Source organism: Orbicella franksi, chromosome 8, assembly GCF_964199315.1.
Source record: "Orbicella franksi chromosome 8, jaOrbFran1.1, whole genome shotgun sequence".
Lineage (NCBI taxonomy): Eukaryota > Metazoa > Cnidaria > Anthozoa > Scleractinia > Merulinidae > Orbicella > Orbicella franksi.
The window spans coordinates 23,537,250-23,555,743 of record NC_138152.1 but is presented as its reverse complement, the minus strand read 5'-3'; the positions used below and the strand labels follow the sequence as shown (position 1 = coordinate 23,555,743).

Sequence of the window (18,494 nt, the reverse complement as noted above, 5' to 3'; positions counted from 1 at the left end):
GTTTGCGTCATTCGATATATATAAATAAAACAGTTCAACTGCATTGGCATAGAGGTATAGAGAAATTGCAAGTGTTTGAAAGGAACTAGCTGCTAACGATAACAACATGGAGTAAAGGTTTTTTTTCTACAGCGAATTGTGACTTGTTCTCCAACTCCTTCCGTCCTGTAAACGGTTTAAATAATGTACTCCGTTTTATTTAATCGTTTAACCATTAATAAGCAATTGGAATTAGGAAATATAAACTGATTTGTTTCAGTCGGCAAATTCTTGAAGCTAAGGTCAAACTCAGTTTTTGTATTAAATTTACTATAATAGCATCCACACATAGCCGTCTGTCATCGCTCCAGGCTGGTATGGAGTTTCTAAGGGGGGGGGTGTAGCTTGCATGGGGTTTCTGAGGGGAGGGTAGGGGGGTGATGAGTGGCCACTGCATTCACAGGGAATGTGCCACACTGATGTCCACGTATGAGCCTCGATAAAGCTGCGATCATCTCCAAGGCAGTTGAAGTCCTTGGCCATACAAGAAGGCTTTAGTGATCTCATAAGTTACAAACTGAATTCCAACAAGAGGCGCGACCTGCAGGAGGAACAAACCAACTTTAATAATATCTTGTAAACATATTAGAACAGCAACAAACCGATAATTCCGATCATGTTCCCTTCTCCCGAAAACGTGAGCCCCCTCCCCCTTCCGAAATAAGCCCCTAAAAAAAACTTCTTCGCATTATAAGTCTTCATTTCCAGAGCTTGTTTTGTATTCATGTCGTTAATAAGAGTAAGTTCAGAGAGATGTGAAATTCATTTCATGACCGTATTCTACTTCACATCGTTGTTATCAGTATATGCTTCAAGCGCAATTTGTATGTAACTTAAGAGGCCCTGCGCCTAAGAAACGACCGATGATTTCCGGCTAAAAAATAAAATCGGCCTATTTTTATCTCCCAAGTAGAGGTTACCGAATACTATTTAAAAACGAATTTCTTTTGTTTCAGTTTCGCTTTAAACCAAAAATATCGAGCCGCAAAGTTTTTCCGTCTGAAAGCAGCAAAATCAGGCCGAAAATAAGCCCCCGCAAAAAACTGTTTAGAAATTACTATCGCAACGCAAAATAATGAGAAAACTACACAGTGTTGAAGAAAAAGGCCTTTTAATGCAATATCATTCGATAAACATCAAAAAACTGCCGAAGCGATTAACAAATAAAGTTTCAAATATTGCATACTAAATTAGATGGAGCGTTGGAGCTGATTTTAAAATAATTATTTCTCAAAAGTTCAACGCTTTTGAAAGCAATCACAGTGATGAATGAGACATTGGAGGGATACAAATCACGTTTCTGGAAAAACATTTTTCGGCCAAAGTATATTGACCTTGTACAAAGCGTTCAAAGTTACCGTTTTTACCGTTATCCTGCTACTTCGGCGAAACGCTTCTCTTTTGCCAATACGGCCGTGGATAGCGTGGTAAACGCCACTTTAAACCTTGCTAGGCATTCAAAGACCGTCCTAAGTAGAAGGAAGTAGAATTAAAAGAGAAAGGAAGATGAAAAATACACACAAAAAGAAAATAACTCGAAATTACCATCTGCTAACGAAAGTTGAACCTGGAAAATGTCGTCGCGTGACAGCGGCCATTGACGTCATTTGTATCAATAGCGGTGGAATCCAAACGAATGCACAAATAGGAAAACAATTTTTCCCGGCTAGAAAACGTTTAGTGGAACAATGTTATGTTATTTTTCACAAATGATGGTCACTCAAAAAGAAAAACTTCCCCAACCGCCACACCGTTTTGGCCGCAGCGTGATCTGAGTTATGGGTCACGACTGGATCTCTAGCCGCTGACCGCCCGAAGGACATTGCAGACTCGTTTTCCCACGCTCTTGCGACCTTTACGTGACAAATGACGTCATTGGCCGCTGTCACGCGACGACATTTTCGTTAGCAGATGGTAATTTCGAGTTATTTTCTTTTTCTGCGTATTTTTCATCTTCCTTTCTCTTTCAATTCTACATCCTTCTACTCAGGATAGTCTCTGAATGCCTAGCAAGGTTTAAAGTGGCGTTTACCACGCTATCCACGGCCGTATTGGCAAAAGAGAAGCGTTTCGCCGAAGTAGCAGGATAACGATAAAAACGGTAACTTTGAACGCTTTGTACAAGGTCAATATACTTTGGCCGAAAAATGTTTTTCCAGAAACGTGATTTGTATCCCTCCAATGTCTCATTCATCACTGTGATTGCTTTCAAAAGCGTTGAACTTTTGAGAAATAATTATTTTAAAATCAGCTCCAACGCTCCATCTAATTTAGTATGCAATATTTGAAACTTTATTTGTTAATCGCTTCGGCAGTTTTTTGATGTTTATCGAATGATATTGCATTAAAAGGCCTTTTTCTTCAACACTGTGTAGTTTTCTCATTATTTTGCGTTGCGATAGTAATTTCTAAACGGTTTTTTGCGGGGGCTTATTTTCGGCCTGATTTTGCTGCTTTCAGACGGAAAAACTTTGCGGCTCGATATTTTTGGTTTAAAGCGAAACTGAAACAAAAGAAATTCGTTTTTAAATAGTATTCGGTAACCTCTACTTGGGAGATAAAAATAGGCCGATTTTATTTTTTAGCCGGAAATCATCGGTCGTTTCTTAGGTGCAGGGCCTCTTAAATTTCCGAGGCATAACGTTCCTTCTAAATATAAACTAAAACGTTTTTGACATGTATGTTTAGGTAAAGTGAGTTACAATCCCAAGGAATGTAGAAAGCCGATGATTCATGGGTGATAGTGCGGTATGACTCTGGCTTAGGTAACATGACGTAAATATACCTTATCAACAAAGCGTTGTGGCCGTACTTGAAAAATACCGGTCTACGCCTGCTCGGTCGGTACAAAACAGACCGAGGGCTAATACTCTCCCAGTACAGTCTCGAGTAAGCTTGTATTCAAAGTGAATTGCGACAGAATATGACGGTCATTTTCGTATCCCGAAATTTGTGATATAAACTTGTGATATATGAACTCAGTTAAATGACCTTGCTCTCCATCAGTTCTCGTAGCTCAGTGGATAGCTCTGTAGATAGAGCGCCCGTCCGGTTTTCGGGAGGTCATGGGTTCGATTCCTGTCGGGGACTCAGAGTTTTCCCTTGTCCCACGCTCGTGTCATGTTGATCAGTTCACTTTTCATATATTATATTACCGAGCTTAAAATTTACCATCTTTATTCACTTATTGTGATAACATGTTACTGATCACATACAAAGGCTAGTTTTCTGGATCGGGAGAACATAAGAAACATATGCAGGCGAAGTAAGCTGTTGCTAGGTAGCGCCTTTTGTTAGGAAATCTTTCTAATTTTTCTGAAACGTAAGTATTATCAACACCTTACTGCGTCTGCGCGTGTTGCTTACTCCTGTGTTGCTTAACTACCTTGCCCGTAAAGCACCGTGATGAATTTTTCACCATTAGAATATTGATTACGCTGTTGTGGTTACCTTGAGCAAATTTGGCCACATTCCTTTATATAACCCCTTGATGCCTTCTACTTGCACAATCATAGAGAATGCATGTCTGGTGGATGTATATGCAAACAAATCTCCACTGATGCCCTTCATCTGCATGCGTCGCCGCACCACGTCTAATGGATAGGTTACTGAAAAGCAAAACAAATCGCAGCCGTGCTGAATAGACCATACTCGTATTCCGGCTCGGTATTGGACTGGAACTAGCTTGCAATAGAGGCTCATGCCGGGGAATATAATTGAAAGGAGATAAATGCCATTTGCATTTGAACAGACTCCCCGCATTAGCCTCACTTGCAAGCTAGTTCGAGTCCACTAATGGTCTATAAGACTGACCTACAACAGTCCAGTAGATCTCCCTAGCGGACACCCTCGGGACCAGAAAAACGCGTCCACAGAGACTGCTTATGGGAGCTTAAAAATGTGGTGTTGGTGTGCGATTGAAACCACAACCAAGGGTCCGGTAATACAAAGTGACCCCCTAACAATGGGTTAGTTAGCAAAGGTTCCACTGCTCAGTCAAATCTATTAGGTTGTACCAGCGTTTTTCAGTGGGTACGAGTGTTTTTCGGAGTTTCAAAAAATTTCGATGCTTAGGATATTTAGAAAAGTCCATTTACGCAGAAAATTATTCTTACTGACTTCAAACATTCATCTAACGAGAAATACCTGATTTACCAGTTTACTATCTAGTTCGAAAACCCTCGACTTCTCAGCTTTTCAGCTTGAGAAGTACTCGACCTACCAGTCTGAGAAATACCCGACTAACCGAATCCAAAAAAAAAAAAATCCAAATTACCAGTTTGAGGAGAACCTGACATACTAGTTAGTGAGTTAACTTACTTACCAGTTAAAAAAAAAAACAGACTCCACTTAGCAGTCTGACAAATACTTGAATAACCAGTTTGAGGAAAACCTGACTTACCAGTTTGAGAAATACCACCAGCCAATCCTCCACAGAAAAGACGGACAACAACTGGTAGCTCCTTATCCTTATCCATCCTCTTTAACTCAGCTTCCCGAGCCCTCACAATGAAATGCCCGAGGACAAAATCTGAGCAAAAATACACATTAATCAGAGACTGAAAGGAAATTATTGCAGAGTGTGATGAACCAGTCAAAGGAGTTGTCAGTTACCTAGCATGTTTTACCTTATCTGTGCCATTTCTTTGCATCAAGACATTGACACACCAAACTTGATAGTTACACTTTTCTAAATTTTCTTGCAAACATTTGAAACATGATACCTTAGTTTGTTTTCAGGCAAAACATAAAATTATGCAACACAAATGAGTAAGCTAGAGTAAAAGTCTGTAATATCACACTTTTGTCTTATTTTTGTGAACAGCCACTTTTGGCGGCATCAATGGCAGTTGTTTCGATTTCAGTGACAAACGCAGTTACAACACATACATTCCTGGAGACCTTAAAAAATTACGAAATACGCATACAATACCTTTCAATGTTTCATACACTGCAAAATTCAAGCCAATGTATGGGGCAATTCCCTAAAAAAAAGGCAGTATTTCTGATCATAATGCTGTGAGTGCTGTTTTATTTGTAGCTTTAAAGCTTACTATTCTAAAATAAACAACTTGCTCTCCTTGCTCTCCTTCCACGTTTTTTTCTCTTTTTTGTCCCCAATCAGAATTGCACACTTGAATTCTACAGTATAACTACAGTCTGGTGTCTTACGACACAAGTATTTATCAGTAATGGTGTTCATTTTTGTTGTTTCATGCAAAGAACTGCGTTCATTTTGATGTCAGATATAAATGGCTTTCGAAAGCACTTCCTTTGAACTTATGTTTTACTCAGCCAAGAGCAGAGAAGTTCTCCTTCTCTCCTTTTGAGGGAATCTAAAGTAACGTTAAAAAAACGTTTTTGTATTCTTGTATTCTCGCTTTGTTGGTCTTTCAGTCACTTGAGGGAAGTGGACACTCTTAAAAAAGTGTCTTTGGTAGGAGGATGAGGTTTTGGTTCACTATTTGGGAAAAAATGTAGGTTTACTGGATGTAACTCTGTCATTTTGGTGGCCACCCCTTAATATTTTTAAGTGGCCGGTTATCCGTCAGTACTGAGATTAAAATACTGCAAATAAACCCCTACTAACTGGCCACCTTTTGGTCATCCCAATGAGTTTTTTTTCTCCTTACCCCTATAAAGAGGCACCCAAACTATAATACAGGTAGTTTGTCTTTGTTTTGGAAAAGGTGACGAGTCTGAAATAGAAATTGACAACTGACGAAAACTTTCGAACACAAATTTTTATTATCATGATTGTTTTGACGTGATTTCATGTCCATTAGACTTTATTATGTGCAACAACCACAAGCCTTCAAGCACGTCTGTATTTGAATAAATTGACATTGTTATTAAGTCTCGTGGCAATACCAGATGAACCCCTCTAAAGAGACCAACCCCTTTTAAGCAGCAACCTCACACTTTGCCAAGGATGACAGCTTAATAAGGGTTCAACAGCTGTAGTTAAACATACCATTACAGTGGGCGGCAGTCCTTTGTAAAGACAACCACTGAAAAGTCCTCCTTCATCTTTCAAAATTGTTTGGAAAGCATGGGAAATATTTCTGTGAAATCAGACAATGTTACATATTTATAACTATTTTATATTATTTATCTATTAATCATTTGTGTCAACTCTAGCATCTTATGACCAGAAGGCCTATGTAAAGCTCAAGAAAAAAGTGTCTCCTGAATGAGCAGTGCAGGTTTGAGCTCTGGCCAGGGACACTGTGTTGTGTTCTTGAGCAAGACACTGCACTCCCACAGTGCCCCTCTCCACTCAGGTGTATATATGGGCACCAGTGAACTTAATGCTAGAGGTAACCCTGCGATGGACTGGCATTCTATCCAGGGGGGAGTAGAGCTACTGCTAGCTGCTACATGTTACAGCCACTGGGATAAGCTCCAGCCTGATGGGCCACTTAGCTTTACCTTTACCTACTGGCAATAATTAACAATTTGATATCTTAATAATAATTAAAAGTTAAAACAGTGATGAGTTGTCCAGGAATTGCCACAAGACTGTTTCATAATTCATTTTGATTCTAAGTTCACTGGCTAAAGGATATGTACTGCACTTTGGTCACTCTGGGCCCAAACTTTTAATTAAATATAAATTGGGATCTTCTAATATCACATCAGTCTGTTGGATAAATAATTTGTTATAACTTAAGGTGTTTGTAAAATCCGTTAATTTCAAATTCAAACTTCAAAGTACATATTTGTGATCAAACCTGTATCTTCTTTCTGCCCCATTACCTTGGGCTGCTAATCTTGTCCTACAAAATTATCAATCAGTGAAAGTAAATATGCAATCATTCTCAGTATTCCCCCAACATTTCTCAGTAGGATGATTGATTATTTCATTCTAATAAGACATTTTCTCCCAAAATCTAGACACTTGCCCACTGGTAAGTAACATTTACATACAGAATCCACTACACTGCAAAATCCACTAGTCCCAAGCTATCTGGCACACTGGCGAATTAAATTTGAAAATAATATAATTCTCTAAGTCATTGTGGAGCCAAGTTATAACTTATATCACTGATGGACCACCACTACGATGAAAAAAAAAAAAAAATCACTTAACCCCTAACCTGCAATTTACCAAACTCCAGTGTGGCTTCATTAATATCAATACATTTGTAAATAGTTTGTTACTAATTAGTTTTTTTATAGCAGTTAGTTGTACATGAAATTGTAAGTCCAGACATACGATACTGAGCATGTTTCTTTTGGCATATTTATTAATAAAGAATTCCTAAACTAAAAATACTCAGTCTGTAGGTAATAAACTTTCCAACTTATTATGAGTTTGCTTAATTTAAGGTTTCATTGACAAAAAAATTGACCAATTTCGATATATTAAAATTCAGCCTAAAACAATAAACCTAAGCGCGAGGCGCTGAGGAATAACTGCAGACGTGTTTATTCCCTAGAGCATCGTGCTGAGGTCTATTGCATTTTGAATTTTAATTTATCGAAATTGGTCCATCGACAACACCACAGAGGCCATTGACCCAATTTAGTTGCCATACCACAAAGGCAACAAGGGAAACGGTTGACAAGTAATTGCGCTGTAATGAGCACTTCACTTCATTATGATATTTAACTTACCTCACAAGATCAAGTGGATATGTAGCAATGACAGATGTTGTTCCAGCTAATCCTCCAGCCACAAGCCTTCTCACTGGAGTCTGAGTCTGAAGATCTTCTGAGATCTTTAGGAGCTAAAAATAAGAGAACTAATTAAATAAAGCCAGATGTACAAATAAGTTCACTTGTGTATTAACCTTTGAGCTGGATCATTTAGCAAAACTCACCTCTGACTTCCACTGATGATGCTTTCATTTTCAAGTTCTCTGTCAAGTACACTCTCTTTGTTGCTAGACTTCCCTTCGTGATACATTTTTTTGGTTGGTAATCGCAAAACGATTTGGCTCAATCAAGTTAGTGTAAATAGGATACATTTTCTTTGCAGCAGATGCTTTTTGAAAAGTACAGTCAAATTTTCCTGAATATGTCACCAGTTCCTGTCTAAAACTCAGCAGGTGATTGGCTAAAACAGTAGTAACGCTTCTCCTTAAAATTTGGTAGAAATCAAACATATTATGTAACTAAAATTTTGGCACAATTTTTCGGCGTCACTCCTGATTAGAAATAAAAGGGAGCACTCCACCCAAGAAAGAATTGATAGACAAAGAGAATTTCATACCTTCTTGAACTCTTCATAAGCAGCAAACTGTACTGCAGAGTACGGAATTATTCTCAGTACGTTTGTACCATTCCCCTACAGGAAAAGAGATTGATTGAAATATAAATTTACATACACATGTGTATAAATTCATTGAAGACTACGTCTGAGTTATCAACAATTGTAAAAATGTACTATTTTTTCTCTTCACATGCTCGATCTTCGACCTGACAAATTCCATTTACTGATAAAGCATGTAGCTTTCCTTAGAAGATAACTTCTAAATAATTGTTATGATGTTACTTGCACGTGAAAATATTCAAAACTGAACAACAACCAGCCAGACACAAGGGTTACATTAACATTTTCAGCAGGACAGGCAGCCAGAACTTTTTGAACTAAATTCACTGTTAGACTTTACTGAAAAACTTTCTTCTAGATGGTCAAACCAGGCAAGCAAAATCATCTTCACAGACAGTCAGTTTGCCCAGTGCCCAGCCCTTAAAGAAACCCCTGCAGACATGTATCTAGTCTACATGGATCTCTGTAGAGTAAAGTCTCAATAAAATTATTGTAATGACATTTTTGAATAAAACCACATTTTTAATATATATCTAGACATTGCTCAAGCTGGCAAGGACTGACACAGAGTACATGCACCTGGATGCTAAAGGCAGACATTGGTAGACTGAAGATAGCGTGATGCAGCAGGAGAATTTGTGATGTTTAAATACTATTAAATGTTAGTTCACCTAACTCCCAAAATTTTTTTTGCGCTAAAACGAATCCACTTGTTATTCGAAGCATTTGGGTGAAAAAATTTTTGAATTTGCTTGAATCCTCGACTTTCTATACCCTTTCAGAGTCACGCTTGAATTGTTGTGCGACCACGTTTACGGAGTCTGAGGCAGCAGTTGCTGATGACGTCTACTCAGGAACCAAACACAGTAGCACCTCAGTCAGCTCTCTGTATTTTCTCGAGAAAATGGAAAACAAAACTAGTTGTTCCAAATTTATTTTTGGGACTGAAATGTCCAAGTTTTTTTTCTTTTTCGTCACTGGAGTCAGAGTTAAGTTTCGATTCGGAAGACTCCAAAATACACTTTGATCAAGCACGTTCGACAACTGTGTAATTTCAGCACATAACCACAATATTCCCATGCACGGTGCTCATGGCCCATTTACATTATTTTGTCCTAAACAGTGAGAATGTAGTTTGTCAAGGTATGTTTGTTCTATTAAATCCAGTTTGTGTTTTACTTTCTGGAATGCTTTATGTTTATAAGAGCAACTTAAGTGTTGCAGTTTTCAAGACTTAATGACCTCCGCATGTAGGTACTCTTGTCGCGTCTTCTTTGAGGGGCTCTTTGTTCTAAAAGTTGATCCTTTTGCAAAACCGAGCTTCTATTTAACATTTAGTCTGTCAACTCGGTGGGTATAAAGCTTGTTTTGACTCAGTTCTATTTAAGAATTGGCCTGGCCCATACTTTGACTGTGATTATAGAGAGCTCAACCAAAACACTGGCTTTGATCGATTGAAAATCATAGAAATATTTGGACCTGTATCTTGAAGCCAGAACCAAGGAAACATTTCATACAATTACCAATTTCACATTGTCACACATTTTAAGTCATAACTCCAAATAACAAATGTACATTTTTCTCAAAGTGTGCCGTGAAATTCATCAGATAAGCAAAAAGGATGTGTTCCCTAAGCGGTCTGCAGATAATATAATGTTATGCAGCCACATTTTCGACACTATACAGTATTGCACAGGATGTTTGTCGCACTGCTGATTTCCAAACCTTCGAAAAACTCTGTGAGTCTAACAATTTTGTTATCACGTAATTCTAAAGGATTAATCTTCGACTACAGTATTATCTAAATTGAAAGAGAAATAAGTGTTGGTTGGCAGTGTACAGCTGCAACCTATTAATTTTACATATCAGTATATGTTGGTCATACATGTAACTTTACCGGCTATGTTATAAATACTGCAGGATTGGAAGATATAGGTTGTCAGTAGTATTTCTACAAATTTTTGGTTGCCTTTAAGCAGAAAATTTTGAAAATAGCATTTGAAAGTCTGCAGAACAAATTCCAGTGAGAGCTCTTCAATGGTTCTCACAGACTCACTTCGCTTGTTTTGGTTCGACAAAATCAACCACCGTTTATGTCTTTATTGTACCATTGACCGATCATTGCCTGTAAATTGTACAGTATATCTTTCTTTAAATCTGGGAAATTGCTGCAAGAGCTGATAGTACTTCTGGAAGGCGTTTCTGTGCACTATTTTAATGTGAATTGCACCCTCCTGAAGGAAATGAGAGGACGTGAGATATTAAACCTTCCTGGGTAGACATCACAATAGCCGCTGGACCCATTCTCCTCAAACTTGGTCGCGCAAACAAAATGACGGCGTTTTGGTGCTATTTTCCAGATCTCGTCGGGGCAAAGAAAATCGAAGATTTAACTGAATCTAATATTTTTTTTCGCAGACATATTTTGAAGTAGATTGGTTTTAGCGAAAAAAGAATTGGGGGTTATGAGTGCACTTTAAACTCAGAATATTTAGTTTCATGATAAGAGAGCTTCTAAGAACATCACATCTTACAAGTTTTAACTCAACAGGGTTCTTTGTTTTGTAGTAGATCATGTTTAAATTTCTAAGCTTGCTTTCGCATGGTGTGGCATTAAAATAGCAGCCTGATGAAGCCGTCATCTACAGTAGGTCAAAAGAGTCTTATCTTTTAAGTTTTGCTATTGGAACAGTCTTTGCATTAAACAAAATATGAAATAAGGATCAATAGGTGGGTTCATACTAGCTTAGTAAGTAGACCTTTAGTATACTTGAATCTTACTTCAGATGTGAACGGGTCCAATTTCAACGTAAGTAGCCTACTTTGTAGTCGTGGCAACGCATCTTTTTCAAAAGAGCCAAGGTGCACTTTCAAGTATTTTTCAACCATCCTTACTGGCGCACTTACGCACTATCAAAACAATTTCAGGAAATTGAATGTCAATCAAATGTATTTTTCGATGGCATATCAGTACATGCAAGACTTGTACAACACGCACATCATTTCGATCTGCTTGCTTGCTTGACGCCTTCAGCTTTCAAGGACACGAAAAAACAAAGGAAATGGACAACTCCGGCTTCAGTCACTTTCGACCCAACTTGCGTGCGTTGGACCGCGATGATGACTACTTAGACCATGGAGTCATGTAAGTTATTCGCACCCCGGTTCAATCATATCGAAAATTCACATGCTCACAATGGTGATTTTTTTTCCTTTAGTGATAACTTGAATAGACGGTTTGCGAGAGTAGCAAATCCAGGGCAGCATATGAATGGCGGTCAATATTGGCCATTTCCTCCAATGAGCGCCTCGTTTTATCGTCCATCTGAGCCGCAATTGAGCCAACCAGGAGGTTGACAGCCTGCACTCGATACAAATCAGTTTGCTAACATGGTACCACAGCACATGCAATCACCGATTCCACTTGCAACGAGCATGCCGTCTCCTCAGTCTCCAGCCGTGAGTGATTCCGATGTGCTAGCCGTGGGAAATAAAAAAGGGAAAAAAGCTCATGTTAAGTCCGCTGACTGGACCGAAGGAGAAACCAAAGATCTTTTAGAAGCTTGGGGATTGAGATACAGTAAGCTGCGAGGAGCTTCTCAACGAGAGAAAATCAAAATCTGGAACAAGATCTATTCTTCGTACAAAGAAAGTCATCCAGAAAGCCAAAGAACCCTTCAGCAGGTCAAGAAGCGCCAACAAAATTTAGAGTATGAATATAAGCCGCTAGAACAGTGATCTCATTCAACTGGAGAAGCTGGAATTAAGAAAATCAAAGACGGCTTCCCGTATTATGACAGTTTTGAAGAAGTGATGGGACATCGCGACAGCATCGATCCTTCGAAAATGGCAATCGAGGGCAGCTCTACCTTCAGTGCCGAGGATGATGACAACGCATCAGTAGTTGAGAACGAAAACCTTTCATTTGATGATGCTGAGGAAACTTCTGAAGAAATTAGTGTTCAAAGGAGCAGCGAGAAAAGAAAGGCAGAAACGCAGGAAAAGTCTGGGTGTAAGGGAAAACCAAGGCGGCGAGATGTCCCCGCAGAAAATAAGACAACCGATTGGCAGACTACCTTTGTAGAGATGTGGGAGCGTAGTATGGAACAGGACAATGCTCAATTTGAACGTTCTGCAGAAATGTTCCAAGAATCCCAAAACAGGCAAATGGAGCAAACGAACGCGATACTTGCTGGCTTCAAAGACATATTTAAGGATTTAGCATCGAAGTAGTTTTAATTATCTAATTTTTATTGTTCTGTTGTTGCCAAGGAGCATGCTAAGACTAAATCCAATAGCAATTTTTAACGCTTTAATCTGACAAGTTTATTTACAAATTATCGCGTACATAGTCTTTTAGCGCTTCTCGAATGTCGTTGCCAGTTTCAATGCCAATTCTTCCATCAGTGTCGTCGTCAGAACTATCATCTGAATCGCTGTTGTCGGTGTCATATAGGTCACCCCTTTCAATACAAATGTTGTGCAAAACGCATGCTGCAATCACGGTTTTTTTCAAAGTGCTTGTTTTTTGTTCAACCTTTTTCAACGCAATTCTCCAACAGCCTTTTAACATACCAAATGCTCGTTCTACAACACAGCGCAATGCGCTTAACTTTAAGTTAAACTTTCTCTTCCCAGGAGTGAGACGTCCTCTCTCTGGGTACGGCTTCACTAGCCAGCTTGTGAGTGGATAGGCACTATCGCCAGCTAGAAGTGGCCTGGTTTCTATTCCATTTATATTGCATGTTGGACCGCTAAGAATCTGCTCATTTTGTGCTATATCATAAAGACCGCTTAGCCTAATTAGAACCCGCGCATCATGTATACTGCCAGGATACCCTACTGTAGCATGGATAAATTTTAAGTTTGCATCGACTATGCCTTGCAGATTCACACTGTAGTGTTGCTTGCGATTAAAATAATCTTCATGATTGTCTGGTGGCGCATTTATTTCTATATGACACCCGTCGATTGCTCCCATTATTTGGGGTATTCCATAAGATTCCTCAAACTCGTCCATTTTGTTCCGGATTTCCTGAGTTGTCAAAGGAAATTTTATAAAGCAGTTTTTCAAATTAAAAATGGCTTGTTCGAACTCGCTACAAATAATTTTCGTTGTTGACTTTCCAAGGCCAAATTGTAAACCACAACTTCTGTAGCTGTTGCCTGTTGCCAGTCGCCAGAGTGAAAGACCAACTCTTTCCTCCACGCTGACCGGATCTCGGAACCTCGTGTGTTGCTTTTGTAAGTTCACCCTCACAAGGTCACATAAGTAATCGAAGGTTTCGCGTGTCACTCTAAAATGTTCTTTCCAAAGAAAATTTAGTGCTGGATTTGCCAACAAACTACGGAACCAGTTTTGTGGACGTGGCCAAACCCAAGCTCTTCTTCTTCGTGGCGCATTTTGACTCATTTGGCGGAAAAGCATCAACATAATCCGGCGTTGGTTTCTTTGTCGCATTCTAAAGTCTTCCTCAACAACGAGAAAGTGATAAGCTTGGTGAAGCAGCATAGCCCACTGTCATTGCAGCAAGGGAAATAAAAGCCAAATAATAAAAGCAATTTTGAGCTTTTGAGGTCGCATGATGTAAAATAGATGTTTAAATCTTTGCCGCACTCACGCATATGCTTAATATACTTGGCGAGTAATTTGATTGACGGCTCTGTCACTTGAAGTATACTTAGGATTTTAAATATGAACGCTTATCAAGGTAAGTGAACATATGTGATCTCAAGTATACTTGAGGTCTTTGTGTACTTAAAGTGCCACTGAAACGAAATTTTTGTATGTGAGATTTTTGCTTAGTAATAAAGTTTCAACCTTACTTGGAAACACTGCAAACTTTTTTTTCGCATGCGGTAAGCGAAAACTGCTTTTTCAGCCGTTCGAAGTTGGCTGGTTAAGCCCAAAATTGGCGGCCATTTTGGCGCGGCCAAAACAGCCTAGTGACGTCACTGGTTGTATTACTCTCATGCTGCGCTGAAAATTTAGAGTGATTATGGGAGAAGAGATTACTGTTCGAAGCCCCCCAAAAAACATCTTAAGGACATCTCAGAACTGTAAAGCAGATAATCACAGTAGCCTTAGACATGAAGAGATCGAGAGTCGATCCTGGGGCTTTCCAGTCTATTTAATTGGATATTTGCAGGATGTTTTATGTAAGCAAGCAAACGAGTGGGAGTTCTTAGATCGCAAAATGATCGGGACTCTTGGTGAAATGCCAGCACTCAATTAAACAATATCTACACTCATCAAGGAAAAAAGAAAAGACATGAAAACAAGAGAAAGTGGCTTTTGAAAATATTATCCGGACTGCTGCTGCATGAATTGCAGCAACAACGCTTCGAGTTTTCGAGTTGCTTCGCTTCGAGGAAACCGGACGCTTTGTGAGTTTCACGGCGGACGAGATTGTGCCACAGTGACCTTTAGGCCAGTTGTATCTGCTACATCCTACAAGTTATCACAACAGCAACAATTTAAGAAACCCTCTTCTTTTATATGAGGGAGCGAATTTAAACTATAAAGGTAAACTAAGCTGCCATGACCCTACAGGTATGTTTTCAGGAAACGAGAGAAAGCGTGGCAATGTTGGCGGCGAAAGGGTCATATATGCAAATTAGTTCAAATTCTGTTTAATGAACCTTCGAAAGGAGTGTAAACTAGTGATGTTTTAACGAACTGTTTTGAACTTGGATATCATTAAATGAAGATCATAGACATAAGTATGTGCTAAAGAACTCAAAGTAATCCATCGGCCGTGAAATATTGCAATTGGGAGATACGTGTAAAAGAGAAGCGAAATTCCCGCTTTGTTTACACTGATACGTATGCGGCGATAAAGCAAACCCTGCTGCGGATCACAATTTTCAAAGATACATTTTGTCTACCACAAGAACTCTCACTTATTAGTATCATAAAAAGATGCCCTCAGTGTGCAAAGAAGTACTCGACTCAAAGCTTGTGGACCGTTAACAACTTCGTGATTGTGCGGATGGCTGATGCGCTTACAACTTTTAATGCAGTAAAGTTGCCGAGGATATATTCGAACCTTGTTAATAGACCTTAGATAAACGTGAGAATCCAAATTTCAGAACCAGGCTGAAAACAGACAACGAAATATGGTGTTTAGGCTTCAGGACGTGATATAAAAGTTGCCACACTCGTCTTCGAAATCTCCAATCGAGTACTCAAGATGTTCGAAAAGTATACTGAGCTGTTATAATCTGTAGCATTTATTCTGGTGAATCTACACTCTCTGGCGCCCTCCAACGTTTATGATGTGTATTTCCTGTCAAGGCTGGACAGAAATTATAAGGTAGAAAACTAGTAGGTATCGACAATATGAAGAATAAACTTGAATAACTCAAGTGAAAACAAGAGAGAATCTATAGCGCTTCTTGCGTGAATACAACCAGTGACGTCACAAGGTCCTTAAACTCGGTTCCAGAGCCCGGACACAGTTTTGCTCCAAAAAGTCGATTTCAACATCTAAAAAAAGCACTTTCCGTTAGGATTTGGCAGAAATAAAGTTCACCATTACTTTAAGCACGTTTGAAACTATAGATTGGGATAATAAAAGAGAGTACGAAAATTTCGTTTCAGTGGCACTTTAAGGTCTACTTACTAAGCTAGTATGAACCCACCTAATAATAATCTTATTATTAATCTAGTTACAGCAATCCTGAAGCAATGATAGATTTTTATTACTATAAGACTACTATCATGATTGTTGATGTTGCTCTGAGTGACATCAACATGGCATCTCACAAGAAAACTCTATAAATTCTGGTGATATTTCCCTCACCTTCCCAAAAAAAAAACAAAAAACAGTCAGACCTAAATCTTGACATGACTGTATAACAATCATTTATCATGTATATATATACAGGTATATCCCAGATTCTTGACTTTATCTAAATATTGAATGGTTACATGTACTTAATTATTATTATTTTTTATGGCACGACAGTGCAAAGTAAAAATTCAAAATAAATACACACCTCTGTAATAATGATACTAAACTTTGTCCTTTTGGTGCGGCCCCTAGCTATTAGACAGCTTCAACTGAAGACTGTTCATAGCATCTCTATTTTTTAACCCATGAGAAAGAACAAGCCTAACTAAGTGAGCGGGAAGCAGGTGGGGGTGGAGGCAGGAAGGTGAGCGAAGCAAGCCAAATGAAGAAAAGAGACACTGTAGAGATCTTTGAAAAAAAGTATTTTTATTGTTAACAGCTCTACCTCTTGACTAATTAAATATATTGGACCGATTAAATTTGAGTGGTAAATTGCTTGTTTAAAGTGCCTATGAAATGAAAAATGATTGCCCCTTATTTGAAAGTCTTTTCAGAAGAATGGTGTTTTCCTTTTTGGAATATCTTTTTTTGTTTTAGAGATAATGACATTATGCAAATTAGGAAAGTGATGATGGTATGAGGTTTGAAACTAAAGTGGTAAAATATCTCTGGAAATATTTATGAGCAGCGTTCTTCAAACTTGGCACCAGAAATGTTCATCACAAAAGAAACAAAATGACACCCTATGTGTTGTTGCCATGACAACAGTTTTGCTGCTGGTCCTGTCTTAATTAAAACTGAAATTCCCAGTTTTTGTCTTAACCAAGAACCATCTACCCCAGCCAATCTAATGATGAGAGTTAAGACAATGTCTGTTCCAAGCAGGACCCTCTGTCCCACTTTAAAGGGTTGAAAATGAGGATGTTTGGTTTTTGACAGAAAGAGATTGGAACCAAGAGAGTTTCCTTGGCAATGACACTATGGGTGTCATTTGGTTTCTTTTGTGATGTACATTTCTGGTGCCAAGTTTCAAGAACACTACTTCAGTTTAACACTGCTTCAAAGATGACAACTGCTGTGAGCTGCCAAACGTGCCTGGATACAATCATGATCGGCCGATGTCAAGTTGACGGCACTTTTACAAGTTGCCTTTCAACCAATGGGAATTTTGCATTTCTGGAGAAACAGGGAATTCACTTTTTTCCAAAGATGTCTACAGCCCCAGCCTATATTCTTCTTGGTCTCCTCTTCCTACCTTGTCAAGTCTCCCATTTCACGCAGTGTTCAGTTCTCTTGCGAGTCTATCCATATGTTCAACGATTCAATAAAAATATGAGAAAATAGAGGGCTGCTGTGAACAGTTTACTTCAACTGTAACTGGTTTGATATTCTTTATTATTTCGGTGAGGTTAGAAATAAATTTATTTTCACAAAATGGGATCTACAGTAGCTGTAACATTCAGTGTTTTCTGACTTTTTTTGTACTTTTGCGGTAATGTGATATTTAGCACCCCCACTCCTCCCCCGCCCCCTTCCCTTACACTCCTGGTGATTGATGAGGACTCCAAGGGCATGCAGATTAAGACTTATGCAACATTTCAGTATTTTTGTATATTAAGTTTAGTATAAAGGGTTAGCTTAGGGTTAGGCAGAGAAAAAGGTTAGGTTAGGGTTAGGGTTAGATAGCAAATATTGTAGGGGTGACCCTTGATCGTGACCCGTCATGTATGGGCATCCATTCCCCCCAGTTCCTGTCGCCCCTGACTCTGATCACCTACGTACCATGAGGCCAACGAGCAAAAACAAACGAAATCAATGTCTACCTTGAAATAACCTCTTAATCCTTCTTCTTTGCCTATCTTGATCAAAGTTGCACCAACTCCTGAAAATTTTGGATTCCTGACTTGAATCTACGAAATAAATCGAAAAGACCGTCTCATTTTAACGTTAACGTAGCGACCTGACACTGAATTTTCAAGCTAACCTGTAGAAGTATTTTCACTCTTTCTAACGGTGAGACGCATGTTCTGGATACTGCACCAGCAATCCCTCCAGAGATAATGTGTTTCAGTTGGTTGCTTCCTAGAAAAAGTGGCTTTGCCACTTGATCTTTCAGTGCGTTATCGTCCTCACCCAGGTCTTGTGACCGAGAGGAGGGTTGAATTTCCTGCTTAGGTACCTGGGCTGAATCCTTTAGAACCATATTTTGCTACATCAAATTGCATTTTCACTTCTGGATTCGAAAAGGCATGAAATACTGCCTTTCCAACTGTAACATTATGAATTTTGCGCCCGGTTCTCGAACGCAACATAAAAGGCCAAAATCTCCTTACCTTAATTTGACCAATCAGAAAATCTAATAGTTCGAACAATATGAACCA

At 38.9% G+C, this 18,494-nt stretch overlaps 1 protein-coding gene across 1 annotated transcript; it reads right to left on the bottom strand.

Annotated features, from left to right (window-relative positions):
* Positions 1-6: 6 nt before the first annotated feature.
* Positions 7-18,447, bottom strand: LOC145495445 (uncharacterized). Its single transcript, XM_081475062.1, has 10 exons — positions 18,098-18,447; positions 17,937-18,023; positions 8,258-8,332; positions 7,660-7,772; positions 6,774-6,818; positions 6,014-6,104; positions 4,973-5,024; positions 4,442-4,570; positions 3,490-3,647; positions 7-580 (listed from the first exon to the last, which is right to left on the bottom strand). The coding sequence occupies exons 1-10, from the start codon at positions 18,314-18,316 to the stop codon at positions 491-493; spliced, it is 1,059 nt and encodes a 352-aa protein (XP_081331188.1). The 5' UTR covers positions 18,317-18,447; the 3' UTR covers positions 7-490.
* Positions 18,448-18,494: the final 47 nt, after the last annotated feature.